Source organism: Leptodactylus fuscus, chromosome 6, assembly GCF_031893055.1.
Source record: "Leptodactylus fuscus isolate aLepFus1 chromosome 6, aLepFus1.hap2, whole genome shotgun sequence".
In the NCBI taxonomy this organism is placed as follows: Eukaryota; Metazoa; Chordata; class Amphibia; order Anura; family Leptodactylidae; genus Leptodactylus; species Leptodactylus fuscus.
The window spans coordinates 83,912,762-83,929,839 of record NC_134270.1 but is presented as its reverse complement, the minus strand read 5'-3'; the positions used below and the strand labels follow the sequence as shown (position 1 = coordinate 83,929,839).

Sequence of the window (17,078 nt, the reverse complement as noted above, 5' to 3'; positions counted from 1 at the left end):
TGCAGTGGTCCAGAGCCCTATTCTTGGCATTATTACTCATTTGAAAGACGCCATTGATTGACTGCAAAAATCACATGTAAGTAAACCGACAACAAGAGGGCCAGAGACGAGGCAGTGCGAGATTCCTGCAAGGCAGGCGAGCAATAGTTTTGATATTTTAGGACATAACTGTCAAACTCTGGCCCCTGGTTCAAATCTGAATTAAAAACATCTCTCACTAAAACACCCACTTTTGAATAATAAAAGGGTCCCCTGTTCAGAACCTCTCTCTTAGTCAGAATGGCGAGTTGCTAACAAAGAAGACCTCACTGTGGAGACCTCATTGTGGGGAAACCTATTTTGTCCATGTATTAAATAGCCACCATGTAATAGCATATGTCTGCAGAGATTGCAGCAGAATTGATTAACTAGGTAAGGTTTCTGAAGCTATTCTTGCAATGATCAGATGAAATGGGTCAGCATGAACTAAAGAATAAATTGTCTTCATGAGGATAATCCCTGAAGCTACCCTTTGGTTGGTGACATGCAGTATATCTGGAATGAAATGAAAGACTAATAAATTTCACCTGCATGTTGTTGCAGGCTGTGCCGTTTTGCGGTTATCACACAGTGTACTGGCTCAAGCAAGGGGTGTAACTATTGAAGGGTGTAGACTATAAGAAATCTGTTGTTTCTATACTGAAACCCGTGGAGAGAAAAGTCCTCAGTGTAAGACTTTTCTCTATGCTGATTTCTGGCTGTTTCTGTGGCGGTGTTTCCATTGGAGACTCTGGTGCAGATGTTAAGAGTCTCAGTAAATTATTAGTGACTGTGTCTTTGCAATAGAGTGTTGTAGATAGTCCATCTTTCTTAATAAAAATTAACAAATCTAGGAAGGTGCTGCATCAAATGTAAGTTTCATGTTGAGGTTATCCGAAAGTTTGTGTGTTTGGATGTTTGTTCCTCAATCACGCTAAAACGGCTGGACGTTTTTTTCTGAAATTTCACCCACCGCTACATATTGGCCAGGAAGGATACACAGGCTACTTTAAAAGTGGGTCGCTCACCCCAAATCGCCACCGCACCTGTCCAAAGTTGTCCCCAGCTCTGCTCTCGGCTCTGCCATGACGTCAGCGCAGTAACTTACACGACACTCCAATTGGTCCATGCCAGTGTGTGGGCGGTATAGAGAGCCAGCACCACGGCCCCATAGGCTTGCTGTGCGATGTGGGCGTGGCTTGCGTCCGCGCACAGTCTGCATAAGATGGCGGCTGCCGGCATGTGGCGACCGCCGCTGACAAGCCGGCCGGCCTCACATTTACTCATGCCGGCGCAGCAAGCAACAGCGTCGGCACACTCTGGAGCTGAGGGCGCCTGCCCGTATGTGACGACGCAGAAGAAGGCCACACATCTCCTCTGGCTGGCGTATGAAGCAGCAGAGCCGGCAGCCGCACGTACCCAGCTACTGTGCGGACGGAAGCACACACAACACTCCGCACACATGCCGGCTAATGTGTTGGCCACACACCTCCACAGCCTCGGCATGGTAAGTGTAGACGGAGCTGGGGGGAGGGGGTCGGAGACGGGGGGTCGGAGACGGAGCTGGGGTTGGCGGGGGGCAGAGACTGAGCTGGGGGGGAGGGTGTCGGAGAAGGAGCTGGGGGGGGGTTGGTGAAGGAGCTGGGGGGGGGTTTGGTGAAGGAGCTGGGGGGGGTTGGTGAAGGAGCTGGGGGGGGGGTTGGTGAAGGAGCTGGGGGGGTTGGAGAAGGAGCTGGGGGGGTTGGAGATGGAGATGGAGCTGGGGACGGGGGGTTGGAGAGGGAGCTGGCCGAGTCCACAGGAGTGGGGTAAGAGGGGGGCCAGCAGCCAGGGATCCCGCTGGTGTGGGAGGGGCCCGCGCCGGGCACAAGGAAAGGTGCGTGAGGGACCACGGCCTGCGCTGCAAGTGGTTTGCGCAAAGGTCAGGGGGACGCGGACGAAGTCGCGGGTATAGCTAGTTATCAATATCTTATATCTTAAAGAGGACCTCTCATGGGTTTGGGCACAGGCAGTTCTATATACTGCTGGAAAGCCGACAGTGCGCTGAATTCAGCACAGTCGGCTTTCCCGATCTGTGCCCCGGGTAAAGAGCTATCGGTCCCGGTACTGTAGCTCTTTACAGTAAAAAGGGCGTTCCTGACAGTCTGTCAGGAACGTCCTTCTCCACAGTAGTGCCTATCGTGCTGTACAGTGTGAGCAGGGAGGAACGCCCCCAACCTCTGCTCACAGTGCTCGTCCATAGATGAGTATTATCAGGAGGGGAGGGGGTGTTCCTCCCCGCTCACACTGTACAGCACTATTGGCGCTGCTGTGGAGAAGGACGTTCCTGACTGTCAGGAATGCCCTTCTGACTGTAAAGAGCTTTGGTACCGGCACCGATAGCTCTTTACCCGGGGCTGAGATCGGGAAAACTGTCGGCTTTCCAGCAGTATATAGAACTGCCTGTGCCCAAACCCATGAAAGGTCCTCTTTAACCAGAGTATGGCCCATTTTTCAATTTTTTCAACAAAAAACAGATGTTCCTCCCAACATCCCAAAAACAAATTTGTGTAAATGGGTGCAGCATGGCTACTCACTGTGGTACGTTGCAGCTGGTGGAAGAAGCGCCCATTAAACAAAAATGATTTCTGTTGAGGAAGAACCCAAGAGGTCCAGATGAGTTCATGTGCCTACATAGTAGTGAACAGCTCTGCACTCCTTGTTGTGGGTACGGAGCTGTATAGGCACTCCACATCAAAATTAGCCAAGAATGTATACGTAGGTAATCATATATTTTCAAGATGTCTCATTATATCCATAGTGTCTGAGACATAAGGCAGCAATGACACCGTAAAGGGGCATAGAATGGTGACAACATAGGCCCTTTTATGATGCCATCTATGCCCAACACAATTTGGTGACCATCTATTATCATGGCCCATGAAGAGGGCAGTGATCCCGAAGGCACATCTTATGACAGATCTGATTCCTGTAGCCCGGGATCATTAACTGAAATATATGGGCTCTGGACGGCAAAGAGTGTACACTGGTATCATTCATATGCGATCGGAGTAGTTCTCTAACAGACTATGTACTCTGCCGGCCAATTCTTTCCATCAGTCATATACGTAGAGAGAGCCAAATCTAATACAGTACATTGCAGTATGGCCATTCAAGAAACTTTGTGAACAAATTCATTCAGATCCTGTAACAAGAATGGGAGTTTTCTTTTTGTGTGTTACTTTCCGATCCAAAAGTTACATGATAATGGCTACCACTTCCATATACGCAAATAAATATGCAACATGCACATATTGTACTTCATTGTATTTATTACAATTTTTAAAAAAAAGCAAACGGTTTTCAACATAAAAATACAAAATACAAAACAGAATATAAAAACCAGCTTAGGTTTACATAGTTTAAAATACGTTTACAAAATGCATGCTATTGATATAGTATGTGCAAATAGATTTCTCTATGTTTTATGCATATCTCCTTGCCAATGCATGACTGATAAAGCACAAACACTTGATTCTTTTAAGGCAAAAAGGCTACATATGGAAATATATGTGCATTTTTTAAAAAAATTTACAGTTACTTAATATTTATTTTTTAAAAAAAATGGTGGTGAAAGTACTATATTACGAAGTATGTGACAGTCTAAACCTCCTGCAAACGTCAATTTAGGATGGGAGACATATCAAGGATTAGGGATAAATGATCAATATTAGTTGTTTTATGGGATAAACACCTTATAAGGACCACTAAACTCAACCCAAACAAATCAAAACAACTATTTTCCCTATATGATGCCTCACGTTATATTTTCTCTTCTATCTTATTTACAGAGCATGAAAAATAAAATTAGAAAAGCAAAGTTTTCTTCTCTATGGTGGGGTTTAGGCTGCACAATATTTGTCTGTCCAGTGAATGTGGCTATTTTGTTGGGAAGAATCCCCTGAACTACAGCTGAGTGTTCTGAATACCAGATCTCACTATTGTCCCTATACTACATGTATGAGTAAGTAAAGTGGTATACCATGCCAGATTTGCTTTTCAGGGCCTTTGGAATGTAGGTAATGCTGTAATAGGGATTGTCGAATATAGTTATATAATCTAAACCTTGCCAGATTTCTCTTTCAAACTGGGTAACAGCCTGTGGAGCTGTAAAAGAATACTAAATACTATAATTATGTACATTAATCTATCTCCTTTGGTATAAATCATACCATAACATTCCACAATGTCCCTTTATGAACTGTGGGATAGCTGGATAACATACAAGGTAATCTTGTATCAGGGACTGCTGAGTACTAAATATACCTAAGTAAACCCTCCTTTATGCTTTGTAAGGGTATGTTCACATGGAGGAAATTGCCACCGATTTGGGGACGGATTTAACCCCTGAATCCAGGAAGATTCCTCCTGGAATCGGCCTCCTACTGTTTTCAATATGAGGCAGAGATCACAGCAGGATACGGAAAAAAGAAGCGTTCTGCTCGATCTTGCCACGTATTTTTTGACTGATTCTCTGCCATTCATCTGGGCCTAATCAGCAACGGGAATCCATGACTGAACGCCCATGCACTGCCTGAGAATCCAGACGTGTCTAGACCACGGGCAAAAATACTGTTGGCGGAAATTGAAGAGAATTCTTCTTCATTTTCCACCGTCTGAACATAGCCTTATTAATCCTCAGCTTGATAGATGTATCTCAGCATTCCTAGAAAGCTGGATAGCATGCCAGTCAGTGCTTTAATACAGACTGCTCCGACAGCAATATCTACTTTACATATAAACTTTTTTCTAATCTAAGACACAGATAGCTTGTTTTCAAGAATCTGGGAAAGCTGGGTGATTGGCACAAAGAAACTTGCGTGTAATTTTCCTTTCTTCCGATTATAATGCATGTTCTGGAGATTCTTTGGCTTCATTATACTCAATAGCACTCCATTACATCATTAGAACAATGAGGGCTAAGCCCTGCCCCCTTCACAATAGACTTCCCCACTCCGAATCTCCCATCTAAGCTTATGCAGGTTCATGTAAATTGTTCCCTGGCCGAAATTAAGCTGACCAGGAGGTAAGGGATACTGTCTGTACATTGTTTGTCTGCAAGAGATCTGCTAATCGACTTACGCTAGGTTCACACTAGCGTTCGGGTCTCCGTTCTCAGCTTGCAGAAGACGGAAAGCTGTCAGAGTGGGTCCGGCCGTGAGCGGCGGTGAGCGTTTTATGCTCTCTGCCGCAAAACCGTTTTTTAAAACCGGAAACAGAGTACTGCATATCCGACTCTGTGTCCGATTTAAAAAAAATGATTTCACGGTGGAGAGCATAAAACGCTCACCGCCGCTCACGGCCGGACATCTTTCAAACCCATTCAAATGAATGGGTATGAAAGAGTCCTGCAGGTTTCCGTCTCCTGCCTCTGTTTTGTGCAAGAAACGGAAACCTGCAGAACAGAGACCGGGCGCAGATGTGAACGAGCCCTTACAGCAACAGCTAAGTGCTCTCACTGTTATCTACAGCTAACTGCAGTTTGCTGATAAAGCCATGTCTGTTATATCTGTATGTAAACACACACACTAAGGCTAGGTTCACACATGTGTTGGGGTTTCCATTTGAGGACTCGAAAACCAGAAATCCAAGTGGTTAGCCATGGAAAACTACAGACCCCATAAACTATAATGAGGTCCCACTGTGTTTCCACCAAAAAAAATGCAGAAAGAAAAGTCCTGCATAATCATTAAGTATGTCTAGGTCCACAACTGCGCATAGGTAGGTCTCCATCATTAGAGTCTGTTGGGGGACCCGAATGATGGAGAGGCCAACCCCTAAAACAGCGGTTACCCACAGCCCCACAGACTATAATGGGGTCTGCCGGGTGTCCAACATTTTTATACTGAAACCAGCGGAGAGAAATTTGAACCTAGCCTAACGTGCAGGGCATTTAGACAAGAAACAAGAATCACTGTATTAGATATTTTGTGTAGATATTTTTACTTTGTTCTGTAAAAGACTGATATAGATGAAAAAGATAAGATAATACAGTATGCAAGCTCTAATGATGTAGAGAATTTTACTAAGAATATTTAATAATATTTATAAGATGTTATTACAATGTTGTATATAAAAATGAAACTTTATTGTCAGTGAAAGTAGGACTTTTTTGTTTAGTAAATGTCATACACAATCTAAAAATACTGTCCAATAATCACATGCATAAATAAACATATACATTTTTAAGTTGTTTTGTTTGTTTTTGCAGAAATCAAAGCTATCAAAGCTCAAACTTTAATGAAAAAAATTTCAAAAGTCATTTTCCTGAAGCTTAAAAAATTCCATATAATATTTAATGACAGAAAACCATTAAATTTAATATGCCCAGTACACTTTGGCAAATACATGAACACCTTGGTTCATGTGCAGCAGATATGTATTTCTCCTGAGTTACAATTACACTGAAACATATTTGATGCAAGGACGGGGGAAATCTTTTCTTTTCAAGAGCAATTTGCATGGAATGTATTATGATATGAAGCACTTAGAAAGGTTGTCCAGGCTATTAATTTATTTTCAATTAGGCTGGAAAAGGTGAAAACAAAACAAAACAAAAAAAAACATACTCACCTGTCCCAGTTGCTCTGGGGTCCTTCCAGTCCTGCTGCTCGGCAGAAGTCCTAGCCGGCTGTGACATCCTGGGCACCTTCGAATCACAGGCCCTGAGCAGTCACATGTGGCAGGGACAATGAAGCTGCAGGACCGGACCGCATTAGGAGACACAGAGTATGGGTTTTTTGTTTTATTTTTTACACCTTACCCGGCCTAATCAAAAAATATAATTTTTGCCTAAACAACCCCTTTAAGTACTATTACTCAGAAAGCTCTACACATGTACATTATCAAATTCACATTGGACCAAAAGTCTTAAATAATACTTAATGATTTGTGACAAACAGTGATCCACATGACATGACAAGCAAGAGCCATTACCCAGTTAAGGCCACTACATGGTTAGTAAAAGTAGTGCAGTACATTGAAACTTGTGGGATGCAGTGCTTCTGAAATATGGTTACATTTCCACAATGACCTTCCATTCTAAAAACAAAGACAACCTTCATATGGATATATGTTATATAACGTGATGTAATGGAAAAAGGATTTATTACAGCAAATATGAAGAAGGCTACAGGAAACTCTGATCTTAATACACAGTGATGAAAACAAGTCGAGCAGAATGCACAAGATCACCAATATAAATCAAGAGATTCACAGCTGTCAAAACAGCAATAGCTACTGCCTTATCATAATCACAAAGGTATCGATTGCCTCCACAGTTACCAGGCCTTCTAGAGGTACCACCATGTTTGGAATCAAATTTAAAGATGGGCCAAATAATCAAGGCGGATGCATAGAGAAGCACTGCAAGTAAGGCATAAGCACTGAGGAATTTCTCAAAGGCACAGGGCAACCAGCTAGTGCACTCTCCAACACACATAATAATGACCAGAACAGAAACGATGAAGCAGATACAGTATACAGACAAGCACCATTTCAGTGCATCATGCCTCTCATACATATGTGCGTCTGATATAAAGATAAAAATGACACAAGCAATGTAGCTTTCTATGACTTTCAGAAGTCCGGGAACAGTTGCCATGTAGCCTGTAACTTCTCCAGGCTGAGCTCTGGTTAGGGAAACTTCAATGATATAGGCCAAGGTGGTAAGGCATGAAAACACAGTGGCCACAATTTGATAGGTACGTTTCTCACCACCATAGCTTCTGTCTTCCAATAAGTACACTGGATAAAGGATGGAGGCTGTAAGGCACATCAGGACAGCAAACATGGCAAAAGTGATTGGAAAGTTCTTCCAGGATACAGGCATCCGGTTCTGCACTCCAGCGAACTCCACAATGAGGATGATTATAGTAACTACAAAGCAGAAGCACCAGGAAAACATGCAAAAATCTCCAATTGGACCATCCCAAGCTTTATGGTGGACAATCAAGCTGAATGTAACGCAGGCAAAAATAGCTGCAAGAATGCGGACAATCCCAACAGGAGACTTTAGGGTGTGAACGTTGCCCACCACGGTTCTCTTTTGGACCGGCATTGTACCTACAAAGAGAAAGCACAAAAAATTAATAAAGAGAAGCAACAAAAGTGAATTAATACCAAAGATGATTCTATAATGCTTTGGCAGGGTGAATAAACAATCTCAACAAGTAAAAAAAAAAATGTGTGACTAGTCTTCATACGATATGCTTTATACAAATTGCTTTCAATTTGAGCTTTATCAGCAACTTAGACACTATATATGGTACATTACATTGGAATCCTAGGTGTCTATCCATATAGCTCTATTCACCCAACAAATGTAAAAAAAAGGGACAATGGCTATACATATTTGATACCGCCACAGACAAAAACTGATTTTTGTAGCATCACCGACTGGTTTTAAAGCTAATCTATAGTGGGTGGAAAAGTACGAGCAAATAAAGAACAGAGATAACAAGATCAAATAAAGCTTTTTATCTCCTCATGGAGCTGAAAGATTTACTTGATAATTGAGATCAGTATTGAAAGCATTGGTGGCCTCAGCCCAGATTGCACTGCTCCAGTTAGGAATACAGTGTAGCAACATCATTCGGAGTTCATATTCTTTAGGGAACATTTACACTACCGTTGGTGACCCTCAGCAGTGTCCTTAACTATTGTCCATTACAAGATTTTAGCAACAGACACTAGCTGAAACGCCAGAAATCCATTAAAATTTCCATGAATTTCAATGGGATTTTATATTGTGTCCGTTAGTGTCCATTTACACTCAATCCGTCAGAAGTCCATTTTTTGCCAGCGGACAAAAAAATACTACATGCAGAACTTTAGTGTCTGTTTGAAAAAAAAAAGACAGCAAGTGTCCATTATTTTTTTTTTTTAACATTCAAGTCTATGGGTAGTGGACTTATAACAGACAGAAACTGAAGCCATCAGTCAGGGCTCGTTCACATCTGCGTCCCGGTCTCTATTCCGCAGGTTTCCGTTTCCTGCCAGAAATTGGGCAGGAGACGGAGACCTGCAGGCATTTTTCAAATCCATTCATTTGAATGGTTTTGAAAAGTGTGCAGCCGTGAGCATTTTGTGAGTTCCGCGGCAAATGTTTTTTTTTTTTTAACACAGTCGGACATGCAGGACTTTGTGTCCAGTTTGAAAAAAACGGTTTCGCCGGGGTATGGAGTATTCCCATAACTCTTGTTCACCAACCTGCAGGCTCTGGGCTCTCTTCACTTCCTGGTTTTCTCAGCACATTGGTGGGCGGGGTTTCATTTGCTCTGCTATCTGCTATGTTTGCAGTCAGTAATGAGGGATTGATTGTAAATGTATTACCACAGTATGAAGCTGATGTAGAAGCTGATGTAGCAGAGCTGGATTTGAGTCAGCTTACATTACATACATAGGTATCGGACTCTTTATCTCAGCCATTATCAGCCAAATTCAATTAAACCAGCTGATAAGTGGAAGAGCATGAGATAAAAAGTTCAAAAATCTCAGAGCTCTCACCTCCCCCCTCCCCTATCTGAGGAGCTCTGCTACTTGTCAGACATACACAGCTCAGAGCTGCTCCCAGCACTCAGCCCCTCCCTCCCCCTGAGAGCAGGCAGCTACGTCAATGAGAGACTGAGCAGATAAGCCAGTGGTCCAGGGCCTGTGGTCATAGAAAAGCAGTGTAAACAATGAAGTGAATAAATTAAGATAGCAGCCAAACAAAGCAGTTTTGATAAAGCAATGTATATAGAAAAAGTCTTAACTCCATATAAACTGGCAGTATAGATAGGATCCTTGCTATGGGACAACCCCTTTAAGGCAAAAAAGAGCTGCGGGAAAAACTGTGGCGGCAACGCATCATAGTTCTTCCTGCAATGTTTTAAACAGAAAGTTCGCAGAGGTTTCCTCTGTGGACTTTCTGTTTCAATTATGCCTATGGGGAAACCCTGGTGTTTCCATTGGTATAAGTGACATGCCGTGTGCGGGTTTTGGAAACCGCGGTGTGTCCACAGAGCGGTTTTCACTGCAAAGTGGGCATGGAGTTCGCTAGAATCCCATCTACTCTGCCCTGACTGTAATACGCCACAATTTTTTCCGTGGTGAATCGCGGTCATTACGCCACATCCTAAGGCAGTTTTTGGCCTTGAGGTGTTAAAAGTACCAATATAAATATGGTTTTGTTCATGGGAAATGCATGCATCTTAATGTCAATTACATACAACTTAATCCAATTGTTTCTGAAGCCTGCATATGGATTTCTACAAACTACATTCATTTAATTTGGACAGTCTCAGAAATCTACAAGATGGTTGGGAATGGAATTGATGGAAACCAACTGGATATACGTTATTACTGGAAATGAATTATTCTACAATCTGTTGACACTACCTGAATACACAACACTGAATATTTACAAGATACTAGCACTAAAAGAGGACCTTTCACCACGACTGCAAGGACTAGCTCTTTGCATCATTATTAGATGCTGCTCCACTGATTCTAGCTCATACCGTACTCCAGCAATAAGTGTTGTCATTTTCTGTGCCTCATATACCATTTAGGCTTTGTGGGTGGCGTCAGACAGAAGAAGGCAAATGAGTGTGAGTCTGAGCTCTAATACTATTTATTTCTGATTGGAGCTGAATCACGCCCCTTTCCCTGCCCAACTGACAGTAAAGGCACAAAAACTAAGGGCGGGTTCACACCCGCTTTGCAGGTTTCCGTCTTCTGCCTGAGAAACTGGACAGGAGACGGAGACCGGCAGTCAGTTTACATTTGAATGGGTTTGCAAAGTGTCCGTCTGTGAGCATCTTCTGGTCTCCGAGGCAAAACCGTTTTTTTTAACCGGACAAAAAAAATCGGACATGCAGGACTTTGTGTGCAGTTTTAAAAAAAACGGTTTCACCGCAGAGACCAGAAGACGCTCACAGGCGCACACTGACTGCCGGGTTACCGTGTCCTGTCCAGTTTCTCAGGCGGAAGACGGAAATACAAAGCGGAGACTGAGTGCAGATGTGAAATCTCCCTAACACGTACTGCTTGTGAAAGTAGGGACAAAAAGGAAAAATTCAAACCATGCTGGAATCAGTGGAGCAGCATCTAGTACAGTCAGACAGTTAGAAGAAGAGTTAGTATACAATGACCCAAGCCAAAGCCTCAATGTTTAGCAAGTGATAATATATACAAAGCATGTTCATGCTGCCAAATTTCCCATTGGGAAGGAAGTCCAGCACATTAGTGACATGTAAACATATTCATCAGCCTGCTACATGGCAATAGAGTGACTGAGATGTGGCACTTTGCCAGGCCTTGCAGAGACCGTGACCTTATAAGGAGACACAATTCCACTTGTGATCATTCCTCAGCTGTGCCTACTGTCTTTTGAAATGAAAGTAACAGCTCTTGTAGCTGGAAATCCTCTATCACACATTTAAGATACATTTGGCTTTACAGCATATTGTTGCCCAAGATGATGCAACAGGCTTAAGATACAGTTTGGGCGCTGCTGATCTTTTTCATAAACTGTGGAGCTGTCCCCAACTTAGAGTGTCTTGGGAGTCACAGAGAGTGTGTTCTTGGTATATACCGTATATATTTCCTGTATGTATGTACTCTTACTTCTCCAGCAAGGCCTGTGCTCTTACCTTGTTTTAGGGCATCGTGACCTGTCTTCACTACTTAATATTCGTGTCTGAGACGACCAGCATAACAAACTGGCATAATGAAGATAATATGACTTAGATCAGAGGTTCCCAAACTTTTTTTTTTCTTGTAGGCCACTTTCAAAATTTTACTGGTTTCGGTGGACCTCCTGCTGCTAGATTTCTACCATATTCCCAAAACTCATCAAAAAATGTGAAGATTAGATCTAACAATAGAAATTTGCATTGCGGCTGTGTTCTCTGGGGGTCCACCTGGACCACGTTGGGAATCACAGACTAAGGGTGCATTCACACGGAGTAAACGCTAGCTTATTTTGTAGAGTAAAATTACACTTGGAAATTTTGCTATCCCATTGACTTCAATGACATTTTACAGGCGTATTTTTACAGGCGTATTTTTTACAGGCGTATTTTTTACACTTATATATGAAAATATCATTGAAGTCAATGGGATAGCAAAATTTCCAAGTGTAATTTTACTCTACAAAATAAGCTAGCGTTTACTCAGTGTGAATGCACCCTTAGATAATGTTGATGGAAAAAATGAATATTTAATAGTCATTGGGACTTTGACCTATCACATTACAAGATGACTATGTGACTTCAACTAAAATAACCCCAACTATCATGTGATGGGAATTTTCCTATTTGGGGAGTGGTTATTTGATAAATGTGACCTAAAACTGCTTATTCAAATGATTAATGTTTAATTTTATATTTACGCCCACTCTAGAGGGTATAAAAAGGTGTAATGTACACAATAAAGCTATGCTTCTACCCAGGTTCAATTTGTCTCTGTGTTGAATGCATCACTGACTCGAGTCTTTATATTGAATTTTGACTATCATCCAATATACTTCAGTGGACCCATTGAGACAACCCTGACAGTGCATATGCATGGTTAAGTGGCTGTAGGCTTTTACAGTCCTATGAAAAAGTTTGGGCACCCCTATTAATCTTAATCATTTTTTGTTCTAAATATTTTGGTGTTTGCAACAGCCATTTCAGTTTGATATATCTAATAACTGATGGACACAGTAATATTTCAGGATTGAAATGAGGTTTATTGTACTAACAGAAAATGTGCAATATGCATTAAACCAAAATTTGACCGGTGCAAAAGTATGGGCACCCTTATCATTTTATTGATTTGAATTCCCCTAACTACTTTTTACTGACTTACTGAAGCACAAAATTGGTTTTGTAACCTCAGTGAGCTTTGAACTTCATAGCCAGATGTATCCAATCATAAGAAAAGGTATTTAAGGTGGCCAATTGCAAGTTGATCTCCTATTTGAATCTACTCTGAAGAGTGGCATCATGGGCTACTCAAAACAACTCTCAAATGATCTGAAAACAAAGATTGTTCAACATAGTTGTTCAGGGGAAGGATACAAAAAGTTGTCTCAGAGATTTAACCTGTCAGTTTCCACTGTGAGGAACATAGTAAGGAAATGGAAGACCACAGGGACAGTTCTTGTTAAGCCCAGAAGTGGCAGGCCAAGAAAAATATCAGAAAGGCAGAGAAGAAGAATGGTGAGAACAGTCAAGGACAATCCACAGACCACCTCCAAAGAGCTGCAGCATCATCTTGCTGCAGATGGTGTCACTGTGCATCGGTCAACTATACAGCGCACTTTGCACAAATAGAAGCTGTATGGGAGAGTGATGAGAAAGAAGCCGTTTCTGCACGTACGCCACAAATAGAGTTGCCTGAGGTATGAAAAAGCACATTTGGACAAGGCAGCTTCATTTTGGAAACAAAAATTGAGTTGTTTGGTTATAAAAAAAAGGCGTTATGCATGGCGTCCAAAAAGAAACAGCATTCCAAGAAAAACACATGCTACCCACTGTAAAATTTGGTGGAGGTTCCATCATGCTTTGGGGCTGTGTGGCCAATGCCGGCATCGGGAATCTTGTTAAAGTTGAGAGTCGCATGGATTCCACTCAGTATCAGCAGATTCTTGAGAATAATGTTCAAGAATCAGTGACGAAGTTGAAGTTACGCCGGGGATGGATATTTCAGCAAGACAATGATCCAAAACACCGCTCCAAATCAACTCAGGCATTCATGCAGAGGAACAATTACAATGTTCTGGAATGGCCATCCCAGTCCCCAGACCTGAATATCATTGAACATCTGTGGGATGATTTGAAGCGGGCTGTCCATGCTCGGCGACCATCTAACTTAACTGAACTTGAATTGTTTGTCCAAAATACCTTTATCCAGGATCCAGGAACTGATTAAAAGCTACAGGAAGCGACTAGAGGCTGTTATCTTTGCAAAAGGAGGATCTACTAAATATTAATGTCACTTTTCTGTTGAGGTGCCCATACTTTTGCACCGGTCAAATTTTGGTTTAATGCATATTGCACATTTTCTGTTAGTACAATAAACCTCATTTCAATCCAGAAATATTACTGTGTCCATCAGTTATTAGATATATCAAACTGAAATGGCTGTTATAAACACCAAAATATTTAGAACTAAAAATGATTAAGATTAATAGGGGTGCCCAAACTTTTTCATAGGACTGTATATGTTGCATGCAAACTGCGTTGCACAGGATTTCCAACCTGCCTAAATGTGTATTTAAAGAAACAGTAAATGTGCTGCTCTATGAAAATACAGTTTTTCAAAAGAGGCGGCCGAATTTTAGAAGTTATGATCATCCTGGCTTGGTTCAGTGAGGTTCACTTGTTCATCCTTGCTGTGTTATATCTATATTTTAGAGATTCTGAAATAGTTCCACTTTTTCTAAATGCAATTATATAAAATTAGATAGACTGGACATACTATGATGAGTAACCTTAACCAGGTCCTACATATCTGAGCGTGTGATCTGAAATACAAACACGAACCCTGTGAATACATGGAAAATACCAAGATATATCCATAGTCTTACTAACTCATCCTGATGGCTAACATCCTATAAACCATATATGTATATGCCATTTCAATAGGAATGTGATTGGTTGTTCAGATATCATAAATGTAAGAGGCATGGCTTTAGCATTTCAGTAAGTGATTGGTTGAGTGAAAACTCTTACAACTCCTCCATTGACCACTTGATAAATTTGCAACCATTCAAACTTCTGTGCCTTCCGATTGCATGCTGCAGAACAGGAGGTGTGTTTAGTTTTGATTCCTTGCTTAGAGTTTTTGTTGATCTATCTGAAATCTGTCCTATTCCTTCACCTCTGTAATTGATTATTCCACCACACCCATCTCCTTCACCTTGGTTTCCCTCTGCTCCTCTAATAGTTAATTTTAGCCTTACCTGTCTGATTGACAGCCTATTTTCCTATCAAGTCTGGGGTGGGTTCTTCATCCCTATTTATTCTTGGCTCACATTCAGATTGGTGCTTGCTATTGCTTTGTGCTTGCTGGCTGTTACTAATTTGTTACCTGTACTCATATTATTGACCTCTGGCTTTACCTTTGACTATTCTCTTGGATACTGTTTCTGTTCTGCGTTGCTCGACTGTTACCGAACCCTTGGCTAACTGACTTGCCCTTTATTATTGTTTGTCTTGTATGTGTTCTGTGTCATCACCTATATCTAAATAGGGTTTTTCCACCCAGTTGTCGCCTGTTGCTTAGGACAGGACAGGCAAGTAGTTCTGAGTGGAGTGTATACTCCGTGTGAAGGCTCCGCTGCGGTTCCATAGGAATGAATGGAAGCAGCCGGCACACAGCCTTAACCCCCTGCGCGCCGACTGCCTCCATTCATTCTAATGGGAGACTAAACTAACATCTCTAGTAGCTACTTACCTGCAGAGATGGCTGCTCCAGTGCCCAGTGTTCTCCTCCTCCTTGCTTCCGCTCCACGCTGCTCTTCTTCGCCTCGCTGCCACCGCCTCCCAGGTTAGTGTTTAAATAGCTTGGAAGGCGGTGCTTGTGGCTTAGGAGAGTGTGGGTGGGTACAGGGCGGGGAAACGTGACGTCTCCCCTCCCAGTACCCGCCCACACTCTCCTAATCTGGGAGGCGGGGGCAGCGAGGCAAGAAGACCAGCGTGGAGCGGCAGCGAGGCAAAGAAGAGCAGCCATCTCTGCAGGTAAGTGGACACCAGGGGGGACTAAGTAGCCAGAGGATTAGAAAAAAAAAAAAATCCTCTGGCTACTTACCGAATCACTATACAACGTGGATTCTAACAATTAAAGCGTTCAATTATTAGATTCCATGCTGTATAGTGAATAGGATTGCTTTTAAAATCCGATCTCCGATTAATAGAAAAATCCCATTGACTTGCATTGGGATTAGAATTGGGATCGAGATCGGGTTCGAATGAAAAATTATAGGAAATCGGATTTTAAAATCGATCCTGAAAAGTCAAGATCAGCTCAACCCTACCCATGATGGTAAACCTATGGCACACATGCCAGAGAGGGCACAATGAGCCCCCTCTGCTGGCACGCGCGCTGTCACCTGAATCACTCACTAATAGGGAATCTGGTTAGTGAGCGATCGCTGCTAATGCACATCCAGCTGATCACTGTCAGTGTAGGCCCGTGCGGTCTACACTGATTGCAGAGTCCGTAAGTCATCAGCGCCCACAGTCAACAAGGGAAGGACACCCGGGGGATATTAAGGGAAGTGTAATTGTGTGTGTGTACTGTTTGGGGAGGGGGAACTACTGTGGAACATTGTATACTAGGTCAGGAGGGGAGCTACTGTGGAGTATATAATCCTTTGTGGGGACCACTGCGGGGCAAAGTGTACTGTGTGTGTGCCACTGCAGGGAAGACTGTACTGTGTGAGGGCCACTGTGGGGAAGATTGTACTGTGTGGGGTCCCTTCACTATTTATATCACACAGTATCTGATTTATAGCAGACATGATATTAGTACAGGGTGTAATAGCATTTCACGGTCACTATAAAACAGATCCTGTGTGATGTAAATAGTGAACATTAATTGTTCAAAAGTACCAAATGCAGAGACCTTTACCTTTCAGTACAAGCTCTGTAAAGCCCAATTCACACAACCGTAATTTATGGGTCCGCAATTGTGGATCCACAGAGTTTTAAGGTTAAATTGCCGTGTTGGCAATCTGCAATAATTTATTGGGTTTTGGGTTGCAGTTTGGGCACTCAGTCTCAAAAACGTTTGCCATCACTGGACTAGGCACACACATGTCTGGTCCCTGCCTGCAGAGGCTGTAATACTTGTCTACAAAGATTCTGAAAGTTATTTCAAACCTAAGCAGATATAAAATAATCCAGTATGATCTGATATAGCTAAAATGTTTCATCAGTGCCAGAACAGTCACAATACCTTTCGTTACATTTGTAGTGGGTACAAGCTTAAGCCTCAACACCGCTTAAAAAATGTTTTTTTAAAAAATCTTTTTAAAAATCATGTTC

At 42.3% G+C, this 17,078-nt stretch overlaps 1 protein-coding gene across 1 annotated transcript in view; it reads right to left on the bottom strand.

Annotated features, from left to right (window-relative positions):
• Nucleotides 1-3,359: 3,359 nt before the first annotated feature.
• MYADM (myeloid associated differentiation marker) overlaps nucleotides 3,360-17,078 on the bottom strand; it is a 31,059-nt gene continuing 17,340 nt past the window's right edge. Inside the window, exon 2 of the mRNA XM_075280336.1 lies at nucleotides 3,360-8,121. Within this exon, the coding sequence (XP_075136437.1) occupies nucleotides 7,205-8,116 (912 nt within the window). The 5' untranslated portion in view covers nucleotides 8,117-8,121 and the 3' untranslated portion in view covers nucleotides 3,360-7,204. The remainder of the gene's footprint in view (nucleotides 8,122-17,078) is intronic.